The sequence below is a fragment of the Siniperca chuatsi genome, linkage group LG1, assembly GCF_020085105.1.
Source record: "Siniperca chuatsi isolate FFG_IHB_CAS linkage group LG1, ASM2008510v1, whole genome shotgun sequence".
In the NCBI taxonomy this organism is placed as follows: Eukaryota; Metazoa; Chordata; class Actinopteri; order Centrarchiformes; family Sinipercidae; genus Siniperca; species Siniperca chuatsi.
Genome location: NC_058042.1, coordinates 18,313,950 through 18,338,350, shown reverse-complemented (window position 1 = coordinate 18,338,350; position 24,401 = coordinate 18,313,950). Strand labels below are relative to the sequence as shown.

Here is a 24,401-nt window from a genome sequence, read left to right as displayed (position 1 = left end):
GTAGACCAAACGATTAATACTTAAAAAAAAAAAATAGACTGACAAATGAATCGATAATTACTACTTGTAATCATTATTTGCAGCCCTAATGTCCAATATATAAAATTATTTTTATCTCTTTTGTCATTACTGTAATCTCAACTGTCATGAGAATTGCTGATCATGGATGTTTAAAAAGCGAGACAGTAAAGCAAAGATACTTACAATATCTCTCTGCCTGTTAGCCTCTTCTTGTTCTTCTAAGCAAAGCTCCTCACGGACTCGCTCCATCTCTTCCCGCTGCTGCCTCTCCTCTTCAATCTTCTCAGACAGCTAGGGGACAACAGAGAGGAGTGACGTCTGGTGCCAAATACAGGCGTGTGACATTGAATGAACAGATAAAAGTATGGGCATTAAAAAAAATGAAATGTTGTCTCAACTATTTTATGAAGATGCTCCTTTGCTTCTTCTCTCTCTCTGATCTTAGCCATTCTGGTCTCCTCCATGTGCTCTTGATGGCTTGCAAACTCCATGATGCGTCTGTTCTCGGCCTCCATCTTTTCTTGCTCCATGCGTCTCCACTCGGCCTGCTGTCTCTTGAATTCTTCAATGTGCTGCTGAGTGGCTCTGACCTTCTCCAGTTTCAGTTGTCTCTCCCTTCAAGAAAACAACATTATATTCAAATAAATCCATCATACTACTACAGTCTGAGGATTTTCTCTGGAAGGAAAGGGTTCTAGTAGACACTTTATTTGAAATGCAGACTCATACTGAACCAGTGAATTCAAAATATGTACAGTATTAGTTACATGAATTGAGTCAGTGATTTAATTTGTAAGTCACTTGAAAGTTGAATTGAATGCAATGGCAATTTTTTTGCTCCGTGAAAATTACATGACTTGACTGAACATATTGACTTTCTTGAATTCAACAGGCCAGTATAAGCATGCTAAATTTAGTCTTTTCTTTAGTCTAAGTTTTCTCTCACACTAAAATCTTATCCTTTGACTGTTAATGTTTACCAAGAAAGATTTACTTGTATGCATTGTGTGTTCATGTTAGAGTGTAAGAATGAGTATTGAAGGACTCACATCTGATCCTCCTCGTAAATCTTTCTGACAACCTCATCAACCATGAGCTTCTCTTTGAGGAACTCCTCGTACGCCTCTTGCCTCCTGCGCTCCCTCTCCACAAGCTGCTGCTCCAGCTCTCTCTGATACTGCACCAGATCCTCGTGGCGTTTCTGCTCCAGCTTCTGCAGCTCACCAGCTGTTCGCTCATTTTCGCTCTTCATCTTGCGAGCAAAGTCTGCCTCCTCACGCTAATGTCAGAGAAATGACATACACAATATATAGCATGTAGGCTTCACCTCAGAAATATTCTGTATTAAGAATTTCCACTTGAAATTAAAGTCCAGTAAAGTTCAAAGTTCCTTATTAAGAGGAATAAGTACTTTTTTTTTAACCTTTGACTCATTTTTACTTTCAACAAACTGTACACAATGACTTGTTCCTTACAGTATTTTCTATATTTAATAACATTGGATCTCTGCCTGGTGGCTATTATGCAAAGAAAAGCATCTGGAGTTATTTAAAGTAAGATATTTTGAAGAACAGAATCCATCTTTTACAACCAGCGGTTCAGATTTGTTGTTTTGTTGGTAAATGATTGAAATCAACAAGGACAGTGCTCACCATCGTCTCAAACCTCATAGCTTCCTGCTCAGCAATCTGTGCAGCTCTTTCCTTATTCAGATATGCAGACTTCAGCTTGGACTCCAACTCTCGAAGCTCCATACTGAAAAGTATTCAAATAGACTTTTAAAAATTAACATAAGTAATGAAGAGACAAAAGCAGAGAAAGACGACACAAAAGCAAATAGCGTCGCATTTGTATATTGACCCAGAATATACAGTAAGTCAGAAGTAAGTGTGTGTACCTGTTCTCTTTAATATACTGCCTCATTTTCTCTTCTCTTTGGGTCTCATAGTTGATGCGGGCCAGCTCTTTAGCCATTCTCTCCTCTTGTTCAAGTTGCTTTTCTCTGTTTATTCTCTCCTCCTCTGCCTGCAAGTCAAATCAAATTATGATTATCTGCATCTGAGTTTAGGTAAGTTACAGTTAATACCTTGATGCTACAACGTAGTGTATGCTTTTCAAAGTTTGGATCTTGAGACACCAAAGGGCCGTGGTTTTCACCCGTTTTAATGACAATTACCAATAAAACAGAAATGAACCAACTATTGATAAAGTTAGACTATTACTTATTAAAACTCCTTAAAATTTCTCCACGTTACCCACAAAATGTGTTGCTTAAAAAAGAAAAATGCTTCACCTGATTCAGACATCTGAATCGCCATCCACATTTGTGATTTATTCAGCAGAAATGAAAAGGGCAGTTCAGTCTGATTATCAGACTATATTATATACAGTATATGTATATACATATTTTCATATATCCTTTGTAAATATAGGGTCGTGTTTTTCTTTAATGCTACTAAAGTGTTTTGCTTATTTGCATTTTATTGTACTCATTTTGTATTCTATTCAATTTTTTGTCTTATTTAAACAATTTCAATACAATGTGTAACGCAATTTGCTGCTGGGCCTGCTGGAGGTGACCTTAATTAAATAAAACATACTTGAGTGTGGCAACTTGTAAACTGTCAAACATTACCTGCACAACAGAAAAACCTACCTTCAACAGAGCGCTCTCCATTTGCCTCTCCTTGAGTTCTTCCTGCACCTGTCGCAGGTATCTCCTCCTCTCAAAGCTCTCCTCGTCCTGCAGACTGGCCTGCAGCTGCCTCTCCCGGTCCACACGCCTGGCCTCCTGCTGCCTGTGCTGCTCCTGACTCCGGCGCTGAGACATTAACCTCTGTTGCTGACTGTACGTCCAGTTACGACTCTGTCCCAGTGAAAAAGACACATAAGAAAAACATTGAATAGACGGAACAGGTGAAGAGTAACAAGTGTTAACAGTGTGGTAACCCAGCTGCTCTGTTTGTAGCAGTCAAGCTAACTTTAACTCTAACTTCGGTTTGGAGACGAGGATTTACCATGTTTACGGTGCTTTTCGTCGATTCCCGCCTTTTTGATTTAAGTCCTCTTAACTCTCTAGTTCGTTAACAACTTTGGATTAATTAACTTGAAATGAGTTTAGATGCACAGTCGCCATGAGCGATTAATTAGCCGTAGTTAACTCGAGGTGTCCTGGGTTTCCTCGGTTGTTTGGCGTTTCGTTGTCCTGGGAACGCCGCGTCTCCGTACGCTCAGCCAATAAAAATGAGCGTTGACAATGACGTCAGGTCCGGGAAAATCAAAACGAATCTCCTTAACGTCACATTTAATGTTAATATATACTTTTTTTTGCTTTAAAACTGGAGTGCAATATAAATATATATAAATATATAAATGAACGTCCGTTACATTAAAGCCCTTGCAAAACGAGTTCACGCAATGCTGATTAAGCCTATCACCGAATCGCTCTGTATTTCTTATTCTCTGATTTAATGGCGGCTCGCAAACCAAAGTATATAGGTGCATACACCGCCACGGAACCTCTATTACTCGTCTATTCTCTTGCGCTTTTTATCACATGTGTACTGGATCTGACTAGCTCACTTTCCTTCAGTTTTTTAACTGCCTCAGCATAAGATAGATGGTTTGTTACTTTACATTTCTGCACCTCTCTAGCTTGCCTTTGTACAGGATATCATCCAAAAGCTGCACTGTAATCACTACCACAGAATCAAGCAGTGTGTCCCATGCATCATAACTCAAATTTCTCATTCTTACTCTCTTGGGAACAACATTTTCAAACTCAAGGACTACTGACAGGCTATCAGTTTTCACACCCTTTCTTTGCATTAGTACTCTTGCAGCTTTCACCAGCTTTTCTCCTTTCACTTCCTGGATTATCTCATCCATCTTCATTGCCAAAGGTACATCGTAAGTAACATCTCTAAGCTTTGCTGCATTCCTGGGATATGAGCACTGATCCTTTCTCCATACAGTTTTTCCGCTCTGAGAAACTTCTCTTTGCAGTTGAAGTTAAATATTTGATCTTACCCATTTCTTTCTCAATTGCTTTCGTCAGTTTTAGTGGGTGAAAATGCCCCCTTCATTTTTGAATGTTACCATCAGTTTCCATTCAGTTTGTTCATCCTCCTTCCTCACACTTATCTTTGAAGCCTTCACTTTTTTGGTCACGTCGCCCACCTCCAAATCCAAAGTTGAACTTCCTGAACTGTTGCTCCTACCTGTCCTCTTTCTATTTACATCCTGCCATGACATACTAACACCGTCTCCATTCGCACTATCACCCATGATAGTTACATTCACAATACAGTTGTTGCTATAGGCCAAATCAAAACCTGCTCTTCCTCGATGCACCGCCCTCCTCCCACTCTGTATTTGGCAGTATACGGCGTTTTTAAATCTGGTGTCTGTGGCGACATTCCCGCACTGGCGCACCGGTAGTGCTGTGTTTTACGTCAACCAGCAATGATTGGTTTGCCAGACCTGAAGCGGGAAGCAACCCAGAGCCATATAGAGAGCTTAGGATCCGCCATTGCTGTAAAACAGAATAAAACAAAATACAAAGGTCAATTGGGACATTTATTATTGAGAATTGAGTCAACCATTGCGCAACCAGAAGAGGATTTCCCCGTTAGCTGTCGGTAGGTAGCTGCCCCCAGGTAGTGGACATGGTGACGGTGGAACAACCGGAGTAACTGTGGAAACTTTAGAAAAAGAGCCTCGTTAGAGTGGTTAACACCGTTAGAGTGATAAACACCAAGGTAAAACAAGATTGAACCTCAGACAGCATTCACTCGATGGAGAGAGCTTCGGACTCCAGAGGGTTCAACACCGATGTTCACTTGGCAATCTTTCGACGAGATCAATAAGTAACAAAACCTTCAGGACATTTGGAAACAGATGAAGTGTGTCCTGTGGTGGTAGTTGCTAGGCGCTGAGGAAAACGGAAAGCGATCCATTCGCAAAGACAACTGTGATTTGGCATATAATCCATACAATATCTGCATCCTCTGACACTTCCGCAATTTTTGGCACGAGCAAAAAAAAAAATTGCATTTGAAAAACTCTAAACTCAATCTTTCCGGAAACGATGTCCAGATTCCTAAATCTAATCCACTGATTAAAATATCTGAACAGCTTTTAGAATTAGTTTCTACTGTAGGTATGACTGAGATAGTTAGATAAAAAATTAGATTGACTCTCAGTCTTAGTTGCAATACTTTCACCACTGACGCACTCAGACAAAATACTCAGTAAGTAACTCAGGTGTTTGCCAAGCCAAGGGTAAGTTTGCTCGCTTAACATTTCCAGGTGAGGTTTTGTGTCTAATGACAAGGTTTCTTTTTACAGTTATGAAAAGAGATCCTCGATATTGATGACCTCTACTGGAACGTGTATGCAAGAGTCTACTGCACTATCGAGTCTTGGACATGCATCGGCCTCTGAAAGGTAAGCAGTCGTAACCTTGCCTTGTTTTTTCACACATCAGTTGCACTGACTGAGTCTGGGCACTGGCATTGTTTTAGCCCGCAGATAATCCTGAGTATATAATTTCATAACTTCACTTCACATTTCACTGAGATTTCACTGAACTTGCGATTTAAACCCTGATTTTGTAGTGCTAAATAAAAATTCTGGCTTTCAATATGTGTCTGCAGAGATAAACAGCGGCAGCAAGATGATGTTGAACATCAGAGTGAAACTACACATGTGGCATCAGAGGTGGACTGCCTCCAGGACAGGTTAGTATCGATCTTTTTGAGAATGGACACTTCAGTGGGTTTATATGTCTGTCAGTACTGTATCGACTTTCCTAAGACACATTTGAACTCTCTCTCTTATTCCATGTCCTGACTGTATTTTGTTGTTTTCAGTTTTGAGGAGATGGAGGTCACCACCATTGACGAGGACGAATGCACCAGTGTGAAGAACAGACTGTAATTTTGTGCTGTATTATACAGGATATGTCGTATCTTCATGTTTGCTTCTGTGGCTCATTTGATTCTAGTATCAACTTTTTATTTGTATCTAATAGATCTGACTTGGATAGTGATTTGGGAAATGTCGTAGAAACAACTCAGCTGAGTGCTCCGGGAGCGGATGACAGCTGTGATGAAGACGTCTACGTACCAATACTTCCTCAGAGGTATTTGATGTCTTTGATGAGGCTCATTTTTAGAGAGTGGAGATCTTAGAAAATTGAAGTGAATCACGTGAATATATTTAGACGACATCTGTATATTGGAGTCAAAAGATTTTATACAGAATCTATTTACGTTTCCTGTATTTTCTCCCGTCTTCCACTTATTTTTGCTCAAATCGCATCATAGAGGGGAAAATTGGAGCAGCGATACAGTGAAAACTTCATAGATACACCTATATAGAAGAGACATGGATTCATTTTAGACTGCACCGCCCAGAGCAGCCTGTCTAATTAGGCCACGCCTACAGGTTCGGGCAACCAATGCCCATTCAGCCCTCTTGAAACGTACTACTGTACTAAAAGCAGCCCGACAAGGTGCCGTGTTAATAGAGTTATCAAATTAAGATGAATTATAAATAGCCTACTTAAGACTTATTCTAAATGAGAATATTGTTCACTACTGTGCACATCTTCCGTCACAGACTGAAAACTCCTCTGTTCAGACTGCACCGTGGCCCATAATGTTTCTAAATGTAGCACTTGAAGCAGTTCAGCGTATCTGATGATGTTGACGTACTTGCGTACAACATGGTTGAAATGCACTTATTGTAAGTCGCTTTGGATAAAAGCGTCAGCTAAATAATTGTAATGTAAATGTAATATTTAACCATAAAACCACTTTTTAAAGGGACCAAAAGTGATATAAGCAGAAAACTTTCCAAAACCAATCTCATTTGATTGCCACAATAAGAGAAAATTATATTGGAATTAAGAAAGGGCAAAATGGCTCAAGAAGGGCAACAAAGAAAAGAAATTAAACGTCAAGTCATCACTCATTGAACGGGAGTCTGGCCTTTCTCAATTATAAGAATGACAATAGCAGTGGCAACAACAACAACAGTACCAGTAATATTATTTATGTATTATTTATTTAGTCCAGTGGGGCTCTTAAGCCAAAGAGCGCAAAGGTGCAGCAGCTGGAGCCACTTTAACTCGTCCTTGCTGAAACCACACAATCACAAATGATGTGCTGCGCCTCTGTTCCTTCACCCTACGTCACTTGTCTTTAACTTACAGATACACTTACAAATAGTTTGGAAGAAGTATGATGTGAAAGTGCTGACGGATACAAAGACGTCCGAGTAAAAGTTCATCTTTGGCTTTTGTATGTTACGTGAACCAGGTGTGTCGGGCTGTTGTTCTCCGTTGCAGGTCCACAACGTCCGAACTGTTACTGGAATGTGAGGAAGAGGAGCTGGAGCCATGGCAGAAACAAACTCCACATGTTCACTTGAAACATGAGGATGATGTTGGAGAGTTGAGTATGTCACACCAAATTCTTAAAGAACATGTCGGCGTTGAGGTTTGCAAACATCCAACTTCTGTACTCCTTTAAAATGCAAATAACAGTTATATGCATTTCAAAATGACCTGCTGCTGTTGGCTGAGTATTGATAGTTTCTCATAATATTGATATTTGTGTGATATTAAAAAAATATAAAAGGTATTCCAAAGATGGATTGAGCTAGAGTAGACACTTGTCTGTGTTGCACATATTTACAGAAGTTCTTGCATCCTGTTGAAATGCCTGATTTGGTCTTTTTGTATGTTCTTACAGGTAATGATCAAACAGATTGTAAGCCGGAGCCTTCACTTCTTCAGAGAAATGCAGGGAGTACTTCACCACCTAAACTGAAAACACCAACTCCACAGCCTGTTGTCTTCAACAGCCAAGTAATGATGTTATTATCATTATTTTCTGTGTAATAAATGACTTGAATAACCAGGTGTTGTAAAAAGCTTGTCATGTAGTGTACATTTTAAATGGCTGATACATGGATAGTTGGATACTAGTAGTGTTTGTTGAAATATAGACTCTGTTTCTCAGGGCTTCATTGTGGCTTCTCCCCAATTAACAAGCAATACTGAGTTCAGTGGCTCTCTCGGGACACAGCGCCGTGCCGGGAATTCATTTACAATAGTGCCAGGTAAAAGTGAGGATCGCTCTGCGGAGACTTTTCAGTCATTTTTCCTCCTCTTTTCAATGACTGTGTAATGTGCCTCGTGTTTCTATGATTATGCCATTTTTTGGCATATATATATACATACATATATACACATATATACATATATATATGCATATATGCATACATATATATGCATACATATATATATGCATACATATATATACATATATGCATGCATACATACATATACATGCATGCATGCATACATGCATAAAAAACCTAGAATAGAGCCCTGGGGTACTCCGACATGACGACTGAGACTGGGTGACACCTTATCCTTGATCCTCACGCTGGTTTTCTGTTTTTTATGTAGGATTTGAACCAGCATAAAACAGCAGAACAAAGTAAGAAGAATGATTAACTGTTCTTAAGACGAGAGCTCCCCTCTGATCGAGTTTAGCTTTAATCTTTTCAACAAGATAACAACTGGCTGTAGTAGCTGGATGTGCTCTGAAACCGAACTGCATTGGGTCTAGAGTAAAATCACTGTTTTCAAGATGACTGATCCATTGTGCTACTACCTTTGACGATACAGGAAGAATACTTATAGGTCTGTAATTATTCATACAGGTTGTATCACCCCCTTTAAAAACAGGTGCAATTACAGCCGATTTCCAGGCCGCAGGAGGGATGCATTAATAACCTTACAGACAGGATAGGGAAAAGACTCTTTAAACCTCTTTAGGAGCATGGTGTCCATTTCAAACACAGTGCTTTACCACTAAGCCTCCCTGTCAGTGTTTTTAGGTGTTACCTAATTGCTGTAGTATCACCCTTTGCTTCACTTATCACATCAATAAAATATTTAGCTTTTCTTTAGAGATCTTGTTCCTCGACATAACATTTTTTTGTCTGTCAGCATTTCATTGCTGCTTTAAGAGCACTATCCCTTTCCTTCATTTGTTTCCAGTGTATTTATTTAGATAATAATCAAATCTCCCTCATTTAATCACATTGGCTCCCTGCTTGTGGAACAGGAGCATCTAGCAGGACCAAAATGCCCTGGTACTCATCCAGAATGTAAAGGCTTACATTACAGGTCAGACATGTTTTAGGAATAAGTAAACATTATATCCAAATGTCTGAGCTACAGGAGCTTTAGAGAGTTACATTCAGAAAAATTACACCCAAAGACTAAAACCTCTTGTATTAAAGATTTATTTACATAACAAACAGGAAAACACTGACTCGGACCCAGTTGTTTATAGATCTCTGAGGGAAATGTGTCCTAAGAGGAACACTATTTTTAAAGGAATGTATTTAAAACCAACGGGGGCGGGGGGGTTACATTTACAGTGCCATCATAGACATAGATGCATTTACAGACTTGCTCTACAGATACTGTATATACAAGTGAAATACCTTTTTAAAAACCTATGAAATTAACAATGACTTGAGATATTAAGTCACATAAAGTAAACTATATATTGTAATAAATATTCCCAAAGCTGCAGGGAATTAGCTTTTTTTTGTTTTGTTTTTTTACCCTAAATGCAAAATAAAAGGAAACTTGATCAACCAGCAGGGACGTAAAAATTGGTTGACAGATTTCATCAAGTTGAAGTGTCGTGCTGAGTTCCTCCACCAAAGCTAACGTGTACACATTTCTTTTACAAACTGCCACTTTAAACACAGTTAAAAGAAGATAAAATATACTTGAATACAGTGGTATATGTATATTATTTCACTTACTCCTCAAATAGTTGTGGTAATTTTCCACCTAATGCCCCCTACCACTGCTTAATTTGACTTTGTTTTATCCAAACCACACTTTTCACAAAAGGTGACATCCTTTGTCTAAGGAAACAAAATTTTACACTAGTATTCTCTATACAAGTACAACTATATTTCTTAATGGTTTAAATCATCTTTGAGTGTTGAGACATAAGTTACTCTGTGATGTTCAAAACCAGATAACCACAAACCAGGGATTTTCTGTAGATAATGTATACATCTAATGTACGTTTGTTTTTGGTATAGCAACCTCAAATTTAATATAAAGGGAGCAGCTTAGCGATTACATCTAAAAGAAAATATGACGATGATTGAAATCGATGTTTGTGACTTAAAAACCCAAACAAGCTAAACAAACAAACAAAACAAAAAAAAATCTTAACTCAAACCAAGATACCAGTGTAAAATAGTCTCAGATGGAAACGGGACTCAAACTTCTTTAAGAAAATTGAATCAAAGGCAAAATGACATTATTTTAGTATGTGTACTTTTAAGCGTACTACATGGAGAATTTAAATTGCATCAATAAATCACCAGAGAGAATGTGATAACGTACATTCTGTGCCACTGAGTGGAGTTTTACAGTCAAGTTATTGACAAATGTGTTCATCTTTCTCAGTTACGGAAATCAAAATCATCTGGACTGACACCGGGGATCAGGAGCAGAGTCAAATACTGTCATCTTTTAAGAAATACAAAATAAGCTACAATCATTTAAGTTGAACCAACAACTGACACCACGCGGTCTGGAATCCGTCAAGGTGCATGAATAATTGGTATTATTTAAAAGTACGACTATGCAAATTCTTTAACTATATAATTTATATGGCAAATAAGAAGATTGTAGGGTTTGTATTTTTATTTATAAATACAAAGATACTTTACATCTATTTAAGTTTGGACAGAAGAGTAAAACAAATCTGTGATAATATATGTTTTGTTGAAATTGGCTTGCCAAACACATTTAGGGGCCTAGTAGCAAATACCAGCAGCCAAAGCAACACTATCAAATGGTCGATATTTGTAAACGAAACAATGGCTGATGATGCAATTATTTTTAAATTCATAACTGTGTGGTCTTCTCATGTGGCACGTGCATTGTTTAGTTGATGTACAGGTTCATTCTGATTTAGTTTGTTGTTCCCCCGCCTCATGCTCAGGGACAGGCCCTGAGACCTCGAGGCTCTCTGAGTTACCCACTGACTCGTCGCACAGATCTAAAACCCCATCTGATGTGCAGGAAGATGATAAAGCTGGCAGCGACGGCTGCTTTAATTGTCCTTCAGAGGAACCTTCAATGACACTTATTTCTGTGGAGCCCTTTTCCTGATCACCTGCCGGTAGCATCGGCTCTGATTCTGGTTGGTCAACAGTGGCGAGAGTAACACTTCTAGATGTGACACTTTCAAATGATTTCAAGTCCACTCCCTTTGGTCTTTGAGCAGGTGCAGACGTCAAAAGGTACAAGACTTTTGCTGGCTGCCCCAAGACGAGATGCCTGCACGAAAGGAAGAGGAAGAGAACATTCTTTAGATTTACATGCAGCCTTTAGCAATATGCTCTTATCAATAGGTAAGCCAGACACACTACTACCAAACAATATTAAACAAAGTTTAATACTTGGCTGCAGAACTGGACATTTGTTAACAGGTACTTTATACTTGGTGAAGCTATGTGTTGCTGAAGAAATTTGTCTTTATAAAGTTAGAAAAGGAGACTTTAGCATGAAAGCTAATGTGGGCTGTTGTTCAAAGTCTCTTGTGTTGTGTTGTTGTGTTGTGTAGCAGGCTGCTGTCTGGCTGTTAGTGTGACTGTCTACAACGCTGATGTTTCTGCTTAATGCAAATGGTTTAAAATGAAATGATTTCATTGGCTGTATATAACAGGTTCTCCATCTACCTAAATAAGGAACTAGAAGTGTTCAAACTGATTAATGCAAAGACAGCCATTATATATATACACACACACACACACTCTTTTTTCCCCTCCTTTTTGGTTCTTGATTTTTTTTCTCAAAGAACACAGAACATGCGATTTACAGAGCAGATTTGTATACTTTACGAATTAAATAATGTTCTTTGGACTTCTACATTGTCAATATAATATCATTTATAACAGATTAAACAGATAGATGACAGAATGTAATGTGGGTAGTAGTTTCTACTCACACTCGATCTTTGGCTTTCATATCTGCTGGGTTAAAAAACAAGAGACAACCTTTTCAAGAAACTTGTAACACTAAGTACGACCCATGACTCAGGTGGTAATAATAGAAAAACGACATACCTTTCTCCTGAATGACTTTGCATATGTGATTTGGTCTGTCAGTTAAATGTTTGGTCATCAGGTCACCACCTGATGAGTCCACGAGGAGGTCACAGTTGAGACACACCAGAGTTAATCTGGGGGAAAAAAATAAATAAATAAAATCAATCTTCTGTCTTAGCTGTTTACAGAAAACACTCTGTATTTAATGTTGTGCAAAATATAATTTATCAAGCATACTTACTTTAATGCTGATGAATTTTTCTTATGATCCATTTTCAAAAATCTGTTTTTGGTTATGGTACTGTGAAATCTAACAAAGGCCAAAGAAAGATTCATCATAAGATTTGTCAGATAAATACAGTGGGCCTAAAACAATGTGCCACAAATATTAATTCAATTCAAATTGTTTACTCACCTTATCATATGATTCCCAATGGAAACTTTGCAACTTGTTCGATATTTGCACGCACCGCAATTTGAAAGCATTGGGAAATGAGAAAAGAAGTTGTCAACTTGTGAGTTGCACTCGATGCACGTGTAACGTCCTCCATTGACTCTGAAAATTGAAGAAAAAGAGCACAAAAAAAACACTATTTCAATATACGCTTAGGAGACTGATATTTAAACATCAAAAAGAATTTCTCTTCATGAATCAAGTCAGATTTTAAGATACTACAAAGTTGGTGGATTATAACAGATGCACAAACCTACAACCAATTACCTTTGTTAATTGTCTGCTGAGAAGAAGGTTCCTAATTTTATTCCACTAGTCTGAACTTTTACACCATTACATTATCGTACGTCTCCTCTGCTTGAAAGCCCACATGATGGACTAAAGCCAGCATAAAGTTTTTGATTACTGAGCCAAATTAGCCAAATATCACACTGAAGTTTTTTTAAAGAAAAAAATCCTACTCTCTCTGCTATACACCATGTTATTTTTAGCCAGCCTAATGAAGAGTGTCTGGAAAATTAATTGAAAACACAATTAGCTACTTTGTGTGTTGCTAGGCTTTTATAACGTCTATTAATTTGCTCCCATCCTTTCATGAATATCCAGAGGGCGGGGCTCTATATTAGTGGCCAGGGTGGGATGGGGGATCCTGAATGATTCAGAGGGGCCCAAATCTGGACATGCCGAGGACTACAGATTATTAAAGGGGTCAGGATCTCGGCATTACTAAAGATCACAGTGCAGATAGTCATTCATACAATACACCCATTTTGAAAAAGTTCAACTGGCATTAAATGCTTACCCATCAAGAGCAACTTCATCTGTGTTGACTGCTTCTCAAAAGAGCACTCCACCGATTTAGCATTGCACTTCTATAACATTGTTGGATAGTTTAAAATAAATCATCAGAAATGATGCAGCACAACCAGAGAGATCATCTTTTTTATTCCACACATTCTTCTTCCTTGTCAAAATCTGGCATCTACATTACCCACAATGCAACTCAAATGCAGTTCATTTGGAGATTGTGTGTGAAGTGTGTTATGCTAATAGCGGCTAATGTAGCATCGAGCCGCTAGCCTCAAGCAGAGATGAGGAGCAAGCTACTGATGTCCGGTAACTTCACTTATGTCTAACTCCACACCCCCAGATTATTTTTCCCTTTTCAAACTTGTTGTCTTCAGCACCAACTCTGACTCAAGTGACATCATAGGCAATTTATCAGACTTCATTTAGCTCCCTCTGGAGTCACCAAAGGCTTTATACAACTTTTTTTTCACATATGCTGTAGTACTTCCCAAGATCGTAAGCAGACCTTGATGCGTAAAATCGGTGGAGTTCCCCTTTAAGATGCACAATTTATGAAGCATGTCCATGTTCTTTTCCAACGAAAAGAAGTTACCACCCTAATTGCTAAAACCTTCTAATAACAAAAATTTGACCCTTAGTTGATTTTTAATTGCTGCGCAGATTATCAGTCTGGAACAGCAAACAATTCTGTTTTGTTTAATAAAAATGTAATTAGTTATTGCTGTAGTGCCTCCGACTGCTGTGTGAAAAAGTAACAACCTGAGATTCTTCAGCGCCAGATTGTGCTTGGTAGTGCGGACAGCTTGCTTCTTGCTCTGAGTCTTGGCTTTTCCCACGCCAGAGACGTTTGATTTAGACTTAGATACACTGACTGGAGGTTTGGTTTGCTGATTGAAACTTTGTGTTTCTGGACTGACAATGAAGCCAGATCGGTCAGGGGAGATCGGCAAAGTGGGTGTCTTTCCTGTGAGGGAGGCTCGAATGGTCACCTGGAAAGAGAACACAATATGCATTGATGCTTAATTAAATTTGTTTTAATTTAAGAGTGGTTAAAACATAAAAAAGAATCTAAAATAAATGTTGTCTTTTTATGACAGAGGAAAGACCTTTGTTCCCGGAGGAAGGCCCTCCAGGGCTTTAGGTTTTCTGAAAGTCTTGTGGACATGAGTCCTGTGCTCCACTTTCTCCTTGTAGGTGAGGAAATTCAGTCTGCATTTTCCACAGCGATGGATCCCTTTTTTCTGAAATAGAAAAAACACCACAGTGTAGAAATAAAATTTTAAAAAACGTGATTAATAAGTGGTGCGACTAGAGGCTAATTGCTGAGATGTTTCATTTGGATTCACTGAAAGAATATGAGAATGAAAGAAACTACTTTCATTGCTATTAATAGAACAGCAATTAATTTTTTTGGTTGCAGCTCTACCATGTTTATTGCTCCTTTAGGGCAGGTGAAGAGAAGCAGGTTTTATTGTCAGCCTTTTATGTATTACAGTAAGGTGCTCGGTAGACAACAAAATCAATCCAACCATGGAGTTGGAGCTAATAGTACAGACCAAAAGTGAGTTCAAACTCTTACAAATATACTTTTTACGATCTTTAGAATTCACAGAATCAGTAAACTGTTAAAACACATTTCTCTGTGTCAGTCATTACTCCAAACTTCTAAAAAATGCTTTACTAGCTAGACTAGATGAAATGAAGCAATGTACCTGGTGTTTCATGTAGTGCTGCATGTATATGTGACTACTTCTATTAACTTTGAGACAGAAGGGACAGAGCAGGTCTTTTGTGTTTTCATGGACACTTCGGAAATGTGTCTCCACATCTGAGAAGAAAGAAGACCTGTAATTGCAGACCTGTGGAATCAGTAAAACAGAATTTCAGTATCAGTGTTTTCCTTGAAACATTAAACCAAACCACAACTTAGTAAAAAGTGACAGACCTGGCAGACATAAGGCATTTCCCCGGGCTTGTGGTTGTCTTTCATGTGTTCCAGGAGAACTTGCTCTGACTCAAACGCCAGCTCACATATCTTGCAATTGGCTGAAAAAGGAAAAAAAATAAAAAATTACAAATGGCCACTCATTGTTTGACCAAATTGTCATGTCAGATTGAGCTGTGTAGACAATTATGTCACTTACTTGAGGATTCGATTGGGCTGTGAGCGCTCTCGATGTGGCACTGCAGCTGGAATGGAGTCATGTACTGTCTGTAGCAATGCTGGCAAGTTGTGTGGCTTTCCCAGCTCTCACTGTTCTGCTTTTCCAACTCCAGGTGGTGCTTCATATGGTTCATGAACCTGCAAGAGAGGGTAGACAGACACAGCACAGCACAGAAATGTCACTTAACCCTGTAATAATAAGGAAGCGATGAATGATCAGCCTGCTTGTCCCTTTAGCTTCTAATGGTTAAATATGGGGGTCTGTAATGGTGGAAGAGCCATTCAGTCCAAAAACTGCTCTGCACCCGATCCCAATTTTTTAGGATTGGGTGCAAACACCTTCACAAAAACCATTCCTGTAAATAAGACATTAAAAAAGTTCCATAGTGGTTACATTAACTTGATTAAATCATATTAGTCGATTAATAATTCATGTCAATCTACATAAAATTAATCTGAAACAATTTTGATAACCGATTCAATCATTTTTAATATAAAAATGGCTTCAGCTTCTAAAATATGAGGATTTGCTGCTTTTCTTTGCCACATATGATGACTGGTGAATTGTATATCTTTGGGTTTTAGACTGCTGATCAGACAAGACTATCAATTTGAAGATGCCACACTGGGCTCTCATTTTGTCACTTTTTTGTTGACATTTCATTGATCAATTGTTCAATTAATCGAGAAAATAACCTGCAGACTAATCGATAGTGAAATCGCTAGTTGCAGCATTAAATTCACAAAGCCTCTTGATTCACCAGATTGTAACATCAAACCGGTAATTTGCAACATTGTTGTAAGTTAATGGAGCGCAGTGTGTGATTTTAAGTCCATCGTCCCTTAAGAACTTGAAGCTGTCCTTCCTCAATAATATCCCAGAGTCCAAAAACTTGTATGAAAGTAATTCAAGAGAATTAAGCTGTTCTGAGGGCAAAAGTTGACCCTTCCACTTCTCTCTCTCTGCACAGTGTGCCAGCCATATACACCCCTTTCATCCGTTAATTTAAAAAAACAAAACAAAAAAGTGTCAAGGAATATTGTGATTTGAGGAATATTTCCATTTTTAATAAAACAGACGTATTAAAGCAAAACCAATGTCAAGTAGTGGGGAAACCTTTTTTATATTCATGGCCTGTGTACATGCAGCAGTTATGGTCCAAGTCCCAAAGGCCTTAAAGACAAATGAAGTGCTCTCCTTGCACCTCACTTTCTAAGCATGTATAATGGCCGTTATAATATCAGCAATTACGCAAAGATTTTTGTTTTGCCTAATGATGTAGTGCTCCGCGGCTGCACCCAGCACCTCCACAGCTACCTGCCATTGCTGCCCTGACGAGCCACGGCCCATTTTTCAGCCTTCACATTCTGCTGCCTCAGCTCCCCTAATAGAATTTTTTATGTGGATGAACTATGACCTCAACTGTGAGAGTGCGGTTGCAGTACAAATGTGTTTTCCCATTAAAAGCAGCTTACAGAAGCTTTTTTTTTTGCAATGTTCCAAAGTAAAGTTATTTAATCAAAAGGAGCAGTTCTTATGGCACCTAAACTAGCAGTCATTTTTCATGTTTAGGCCCATGAGGGAAAACAGTCTGATACGGTCATCCATCTGAGACGAAACCTGCAGTGAGGGCCAAGGAAGACGTCCATGCTTTCTTTATTGGCACTGGAGAGATATCTTTTCTGCAAGTCCTTTGAGTCACAGTCTGCATTTTGAGAGCATATTAATTACTGTATGTAGACTGTTTTTGACAGGAGACTCCATGTTGGAAAATAATTTCTTCACAATGTTGGGTTTAAAACAACTCATTGGTTCAATTTACAGCAGTTTTATACAAATATACACAAACAATGAATCATCATAATAGATTTAAATCCATGTTAACTGTCCCCTGTTATTAATTAATTCATTCAAATGCTTAGAGAATGAACATTATTACTTTCAGTTTCCTGCGATCTTATTATTGCTGTCACTACCCAAAGGTTCAATGCTCCAACCCTCACAAACAGCTTCAACTTCATGACAGTCCAATACACTGCCTGTATCGCCACAACGACGCAATGATCCGCCTGTCAATCACACGCTCCATCTCACTCGGGAACAAGACCCAGAGATACGTGAACTCCTCCACTGGAGTGAGCAACTCACTCCCTAACCAATGGGGACAATCCACTGTCTGTGTATGTTCAGAGTACCACAGCTTCAGATTCAGAGGTGTGGCCGTGTTCAGACAGACTTCAGCCCTGCATGAAAAAAAAAAAAAAAAACAGCCTCCTCATTCATTTGAATGAGGCTAGTCCGGTGGTGCAGCAGGGGTGCAAACGCAGAGGGCTCTGGCAAAAAAAAACAACCGAAAAAAACAAACAAACAAAGAACACAGGGTTGCCCGGCAAAAAACTTTCATCTGGACACCAGGACACCATCCAGCAAGGTGCTGCGGTGGCCAATCAACATGGATGATGGAGCCCAACCGACACAGAGAACGTGCTTGACCCATGCAGAGAAACAGCCTTACTCAGGCTATACATAGTTTGGATGGTTCAAATCTACTGTGGGCTAGGGCTGCAACAAACTGTTACTTTCATTATCGATTAATCTGTGGATCATCTTCTCAATTAATTGTTTACTCCATAAATTATCAACAAAAACAAACAAAAAAAACTGTGAAAATGCCTAACACAGTTTCCCAGAGTCCAAGGGAACATTTTCAATTATTCATTCAACCAACACTCTAACACCCAAAGATATTCAGATTACAATGATATAAAACAAGAGAAAAGCAGCAAATCCTCACATTGGAGACGAAGAATTTGGGCATTTTATCCGGAATTAATTGATCATGAAACTAGTTGAAGATTAATTTTCGGTAGGTTGACTAATCGATTAATTGAGTACTCAGGTCTACTGTAGGCCCCTATAAAAACACATGCAGACTGGTTGGACAAACTTCCATGAAGCTTGTAGTATACTTGCAGGATGAAATCCACACTGCTTCTCCTAAATCTGAGGGTCAACAGTCGTGTTGTTGTGGTAGAAAATCAAGAAGCCGTTAAGTTGAAGAAGGCAGCTTTTTGAGCCCAGGGGGGGCCCTTGAATCAGCAGTCAGGTACTGGGATGCCAGAAGGAGTGCAGCAACAGTGAGAGGACAGGTGAAGGGGAGGCGGGGCTTGGGACACAACTAACAGAGCTGTATTGTACCCTTGTTGTGTTTTATCTTTTCTGCTGACAGTATATTTAGCAAGTTAAAACCATAACATATGAAAAGAAATGGATTATTACCCTATTATTCTACTGAGGGAAAGAAAACACATTATCATACCTGATATTGTTCTTGAGAACTTTTAAACAGCTCTGACACTTGAAAGTGGTGTTGGTCTTCTGCGCCTCCTTCTTGTTCCCATCTCCCTCAAACTGGCCGTAGTAGAAATCTGAGACCAGCATGATGCGCTTGTTTGCACTAATGTCAGGGGCTGACGGAGCTGTACTTTCCTTGTTTGCAGAGCAGCTCTGAAATAAATGCAAACACATCTACTAATTTTTATGCATTTTAAAGAATGTATGTCTGAATGCTTGTATGTGGTAAAAAAATTAATATAGGAGAGAAAAAAACTAGGCAAAAAAGACAAACAAATTGATGAAGTTGATGTCATTACAGGCGTAAATAAACAACAAAAAACTTTTGGGGGGAATTCTTTAATCAATCCCGTCTAACAGGTAAGACCAGCTAGAAAATATATTGTTTGGAAAAAGACATGGTTCTGATAATATAATTTTTTGGTGGATACTTATCTACCACATATTTGTGTTAATTTCCACTCATGGAGAGGATTCCACAAGGTTTTTACTCACCATCATGTGACATCTCAGGGCCTCCTGTGTAAGAAATTCTTCTTGACACTTTGGGCACTTTTTCTTTAAGATCCCATTTTCCACTGGGACTATTACTTTTGTCGGCCCTACAGAAAACCAGTTAGATGTTACAATTAACAAACTATTAAAACAAAGGAGGAACTAAGATTAGGCTTTGGGTTTGTTTACACTGATGAGATTACAAGACAGTGTCATTAAAATGCCTCTAGTGATAGAAACTTACCCAAATCAAGCTTGGCTCTTTTTGCTACGCTGTCTGTTTGCTGTGGTTGCAGTCCTCGTTTGAGTAAGATTTGATCTGTATGAAATCCAAGAAAATATATTTAAATTTTAGTTACTGCGAGCTGAATGATCTGCAAGTTTGGTAAAGTAAGGTTAAAACATTACATTTAGAAAGTTACCCCTGTTATTGCTATTGGCCTTTACAGGCACAGAAAAGGTCTGAAGAGATAGTGAGTTGGACCGGTTGGGTTGCAGCTGATTAGACTGCGTTGAATACACAGCAGGGCTCTGGACGTTAGACAACGTCACAATGTTGTTGCTTATTTGTTGCACCTGAGGCCTGTGGACAGCACCAGGTATTACTGTGGCTGGAGTGACGTGCTGAAAAATATGCTGCTGACCAGCTGAAAGACAGAACAAACAAACTCTTAAGACAAACTTGGCATTACAAATTTTAAACTACAAAAGCCTTTTATGAAGCTTTTCTATTCCATCACAAAATCACTGATGAGAGGGGAAAGAAAATTTCCTCCTCAGATGTGTATTATACTCAGGTTTACCTGGTACGATCGTAAATGAAGTCCCAGGGGGGTACTGGGCCCCGAGAGATGCAATAAACTCACTGTTGTTTGCTAATTGTGGAGAAGTGACGATAAAGCCCTGAAAAAAACAAAAACAAATCCACACTAAACAGATATTTGTTCTTATTGCACATTATTTACAAAAACAATTGTAGCACCAACAATACCTGGTTATTGATGATGACAGGCTGTGGAGTCACCGTTGTCAGATTGGGTGGTGCAGTATTCACTGCATTTCCCGCAATACTCAACGGCAGCATTATTGGCGAGGAGCCAATGGCAGGCGGAGGAGCAGGACGCTTTATTTCTTCTTTCCCAGTACTATTTCTTTGAGGAGGTGGAGGGTTAGGTTTACCATCCTTTTGGTTATTAGCTGTGAGAACATACAAAAGGGCCAAAATAAGCACTTCAACAGGATATTTTGTTTTTACATGTAAGTAAACTTAAACAAACTCTTAGCAGAGATTATGTGCAACATGCTGGAAGATAAGCAAACAAAACAAACATGAAGTATTTATTTTAAAAATAACAACTATAATAAATATCAATTTGATTCTAAACTGTCAATACTGAGCTAATATTAAATTGTTTAATACTAAGTATTAAACAGCAGAGGGTGATTCTGAACTACACATGCCATAGTATGATTACGCAATAATTTGTGACTGGAGCTTAAACATCAACAAAATTAGGTGTTTAACATTAACATATTTAAAAATGTGCGGTGACATACAGAGCACTCCAACAAAGATGGGTTCATCGTCATCATCATCTATCAAGTGAACTTCTGGAACTTGTTTCTGCCACGGCTCCAGCTCCTCCTCTACACATTCCATAAAAAGTTCAGACATTGTGGACCTGCAACAGAAAAATGTTTAGCCAACCTGAACATTACTTCCTGTAGCATTTTAAACACCTCTTAGATACTACTTCTGCAAAGCAATGTTCAAATATATGCTACAAGCAAATTATTTATATCACAAAGTTACTTCTGTGGCATCAGTATGGAACTAATTTCCTGCCCAAACAAAACAAAACATGTTTTGCAAATTCCAACGATTCACTAAAACACAGTGTGGTTTTAAAATACAAAACACCGCGGCCAACAGGTGAGTTTGTGGTTGTTGCTGGTGAAAAATCAAATGTTAACTAAACTCCACAAGTTACTGTTTCGTGGGTAGGATGATAAACATTTGATTTTTCACCAGCAACAACCACAAACTCACTTGTTGGCCCCTGTATGCACTGCAATAACCTGGTTATTATAGCAGCCTGAACCATCATGCAAAATCAAATATTTCTTCTCACTAGCATTGGCAAGTGGTTTGCACAGAATCTGCGGCTACCAATTTTCTTAGTCAGGTCCAATGTGTCACTTAACCACGGGCTACGCTTACGTGAAGTGGTCGACAGAAATGGGTTTTCCAAGGGCCAATGGCGATACTTTTAGAGCGGGATGGCCAATGGCCCATATATAGTGCCAGTATCAACACAAAGAAAAGTCCTGTGTACCTCCATTATTCCATGCACATTACAATCTATACACATCAATATGCATGGTTATCTTAGCCAGTAACATGTTGTTTTAGATGAAATTTGTATTAATTAATGAAATAGAAAAATACTTTGGGTTATGCTGTAGATTTCAGAACGTGACTGGTATTTAAGGGAGAGCGGTGTACAGTATGTCAGAAGTGACATCATTCGACTGCATATACATTATAACATATATTTAACGCTTGCCAGTAACGGTTTTAGATTAGATTTGCTGTCATTTAGGACGGGAGAAACCGCTGCTAGCTTGATTCTCTTTCTCTGAGCTAAAAACATCATATAATGCGCCGAACGTAGGAAGTTCACAAACAGTGCCTATAAATGTTGATACATAACCACGAGGTATTAAAACGTGAATGACACTAATATTCATATACATATTATGCTAACTTACATGCAACAGGGACGTTTGGGGGTAGAGTGAAAATCTGCCCTTCAGGTATACAGGTTCCCGGGCTCACCTGACTAACCACTGACCTCTATCTTTGACCACAACATTTAGAAATGCAATACTTGAACTTTTTCTTAATTTCTGTATATCTATTTATAATATAATGGTTGGGGAAACACTGGGGCATCTGAGCGGAGATATCAGCTCTGTCATAGGTGATTTAAAGGGTAAATTCTTAATGTAAACATTAATATTTTTAATAATGCACCAGGTTAGAGGGCTCCTTGTCAATTTATAGCATTAGTTCTCTGAGAATCTCTTTCATATCCAAGCAAAATTGGTATTGTTACTGAAATATCCCTAACTGAATCGATAGTGAATTGAATTGGAAATTGAATGGAAACCTTGTGAATTGGAATCGAATCGGGAAATCAGTGGCGATACCCAGCTCTACTCCTGAGCGCAGGCATCGGCCGATGCCGATTGTCTGAAAATGGCAGATAATCGGTCTATCTTGCTGAAAAAAGCTGCCTATTGCTGCTGGAACTGATGTTGGTGATAGTGGAATTTGTGAACGGTACAACCAAAACAATGAGCTGAAAGACACAAAAAGCTCCGTAGAGCGGATTAGGACTGCACAGTTGGGCAATAATTATCTGTGGGTTCATTACTACGAGCAACAACTCTCACGTTACATGTACTCATTTGTTCCATTGTCAATAAAAGAAATATGAGTGACCTGTAAACTTGCAATAATTGATTTTTTAACCACTTGGCGGCAACGCAACAAGCTATAAACACAACACAGACCTTGTAAAGTTGTTTTGGCCTTGTTTTAGCAAACAGTTGCTTATTTACATATCAAGGAGAAACAGAGCAACATTTCACCGCCATGTTTCTCCAGTAGCACAGGATGGACAAACCAAACGCAGGCTCTAGATAGGGCCGCTCACATTTTTCGTGAGTTTCGCCACCATAGTTTCTCCTACACCCTTGGAAGGGGAGGGTGATGCAAACTGCAATTGCACTGCTAGAGGCCACTAAATCTTACACACTGTACCTTTAAAAGCATTGGCATAATATAGAATACGTTTATTTTTGCAACTGGGACTTCTTTAAAACCGCCAACCAAAGCCATTAGAACAATATATGCAAATGGTTTTATAAGAAACTGAATGTGACAGCAATATTTATGGTTGTTACTTTGACTAGATCAGGAATAATTAGGGCCTATTATTAGAACAAAGCTTTTCAACTGCCGTCCAAGATGGCGACAGTACTGGTTGCTATAGAAATTGCCTATGCAGCTGTTAAACCTCTGCCCAAATAAAGAAGATACAAACTCAATTCTAACACACTATCAAAAGTTGTCATTATTCATATATTCTTGTTTGCTAATGTGTGACAGGCACAAGCCGTTTTCAATCGATAAAGTAGAATTTGGTGAAATGATCTGAGAATGTTAAGATGTTGTTTTAGTTTTGAGCTTAACACGGTTCCCTTCAGTCAAATCCTAACTGTATTAAAAATTCAATTAATTAAATGAAAACATAACTATTAGCTTCCTCCAAAACTCTGAACAGTCACCAGATCAGCTACCACTAGTTAACATTAGCAGATGCAATGTTAGCGTGGCTAGCTCTGATTTACCACCGATGTATTGTTATTAGCTTCTCGGTCCTTTTCAGCAAGGTAACAGCAAAGTAGCTAATGCTAACTAGCTAACGTTTATGATTTTCAATGTTCCTGCTCTTCAACTGATGCAGTCTGCGACGGGATAGAAAGTATGTATAAAATAGGCTTTTTAGGACTTGAACACATTTTCTCTCAAATGCATCCTATCGTAACATTGCAAGAGTTATCGTTTATCGATCAGCGCACCATACCATTAGCTAGGCTCCGTTAGCATGTTCACATTATTTGGGAGGTGGATGTTGGGACAAAGACTGCACTCAAGAGTTTGGTGTACAGGGTTTGCGTTTCAGCCTACCTCTCTCGCACCCAGCCTCTAGGCTTCCAGGCAGAGCCGTGTCTAGATACCAACTTCAGCACAGTCCTTAACCTGAAGACGACAGAGCTCAGATAACGCGAGTCCACCTCACGCAGGAGGGGGAAACGGCACCCCTGGCCCAAGGCGGCGGAAATGCTCGGGACAGTCTGGA

The 24,401-nt window shown here is 38.9% G+C and overlaps 3 protein-coding genes across 14 annotated transcripts in view; 1 reads left to right on the top strand and 2 right to left on the bottom strand.

Annotated features, from left to right (window-relative positions):
- Positions 1–5,251, bottom strand: part of mns1 (meiosis-specific nuclear structural 1) — a 7,871-nt gene extending 2,620 nt beyond the window's left edge. The window contains exons 1-8 of one of the 8 annotated variants that reach the window (XM_044191874.1): positions 4,799–5,251; positions 4,623–4,724; positions 2,678–2,887; positions 1,919–2,046; positions 1,674–1,776; positions 1,071–1,300; positions 420–636; positions 205–312 (exon numbers count right to left, since the gene is read on the bottom strand). In XM_044191874.1, coding sequence (XP_044047809.1) covers positions 205–312; positions 420–636; positions 1,071–1,300; positions 1,674–1,776; positions 1,919–2,046; positions 2,678–2,887; positions 4,623–4,724; positions 4,799–4,810 — 1,110 coding nt within the window. In that variant the 5' untranslated portion in view covers positions 4,811–5,251. Of the gene's footprint in view, positions 1–204; positions 313–419; positions 637–1,070; positions 1,301–1,673; positions 1,777–1,918; positions 2,047–2,677; positions 2,888–3,038; positions 3,223–4,050; positions 4,495–4,622; positions 4,725–4,798 lie in introns of those variants that run through there. The other 7 variants (XM_044191894.1, XM_044191884.1, XM_044191930.1 and 4 more) reach the window with 7 other exon arrangements.
- On the top strand, positions 3,816–10,262 carry LOC122874296 (zinc finger protein 280C-like). 2 transcript variants are annotated; one of them, XM_044191964.1, is made up of 8 exons: positions 3,816–3,923; positions 5,371–5,469; positions 5,679–5,762; positions 5,895–5,957; positions 6,056–6,166; positions 7,376–7,485; positions 7,782–7,897; positions 8,052–10,262. In XM_044191964.1, exons 2-8 carry the CDS (start codon positions 5,396–5,398, stop codon positions 8,217–8,219), a joined length of 726 nt encoding a protein of 241 aa, XP_044047899.1. In that variant the 5' UTR covers positions 3,816–3,923; positions 5,371–5,395; the 3' UTR covers positions 8,220–10,262. The 2 variants fall into 2 exon arrangements, with proteins under 2 accessions (XP_044047899.1, XP_044047890.1); XM_044191955.1 differs by lacking the exon at positions 3,816–3,923 and adding an exon at positions 4,486–4,661.
- znf280d (zinc finger protein 280D) lies at positions 9,333–24,401 on the bottom strand. 4 transcript variants are annotated; one of them, XM_044191854.1, is made up of 18 exons: positions 24,230–24,401; positions 21,028–21,152; positions 20,462–20,667; positions 20,274–20,373; positions 19,893–20,117; positions 19,715–19,789; positions 19,471–19,577; positions 18,941–19,128; positions 15,601–15,758; positions 15,402–15,502; positions 15,169–15,315; positions 14,563–14,697; positions 14,216–14,445; positions 12,608–12,748; positions 12,434–12,502; positions 12,211–12,326; positions 12,093–12,117; positions 9,333–11,422 (listed from the first exon to the last, which is right to left on the bottom strand). In XM_044191854.1, the coding sequence occupies exons 2-18, from the start codon at positions 21,143–21,145 to the stop codon at positions 11,044–11,046; spliced, it is 2,520 nt and encodes an 839-aa protein (XP_044047789.1). In that variant the 5' UTR covers positions 21,146–21,152; positions 24,230–24,401; the 3' UTR covers positions 9,333–11,043. The 4 variants fall into 4 exon arrangements, with proteins under 4 accessions (XP_044047789.1, XP_044047771.1, XP_044047760.1 ...); XM_044191836.1 differs by having other exon boundaries at positions 12,093–12,114; positions 24,230–24,385; XM_044191825.1 differs by lacking the exon at positions 24,230–24,401 and adding an exon at positions 24,126–24,144.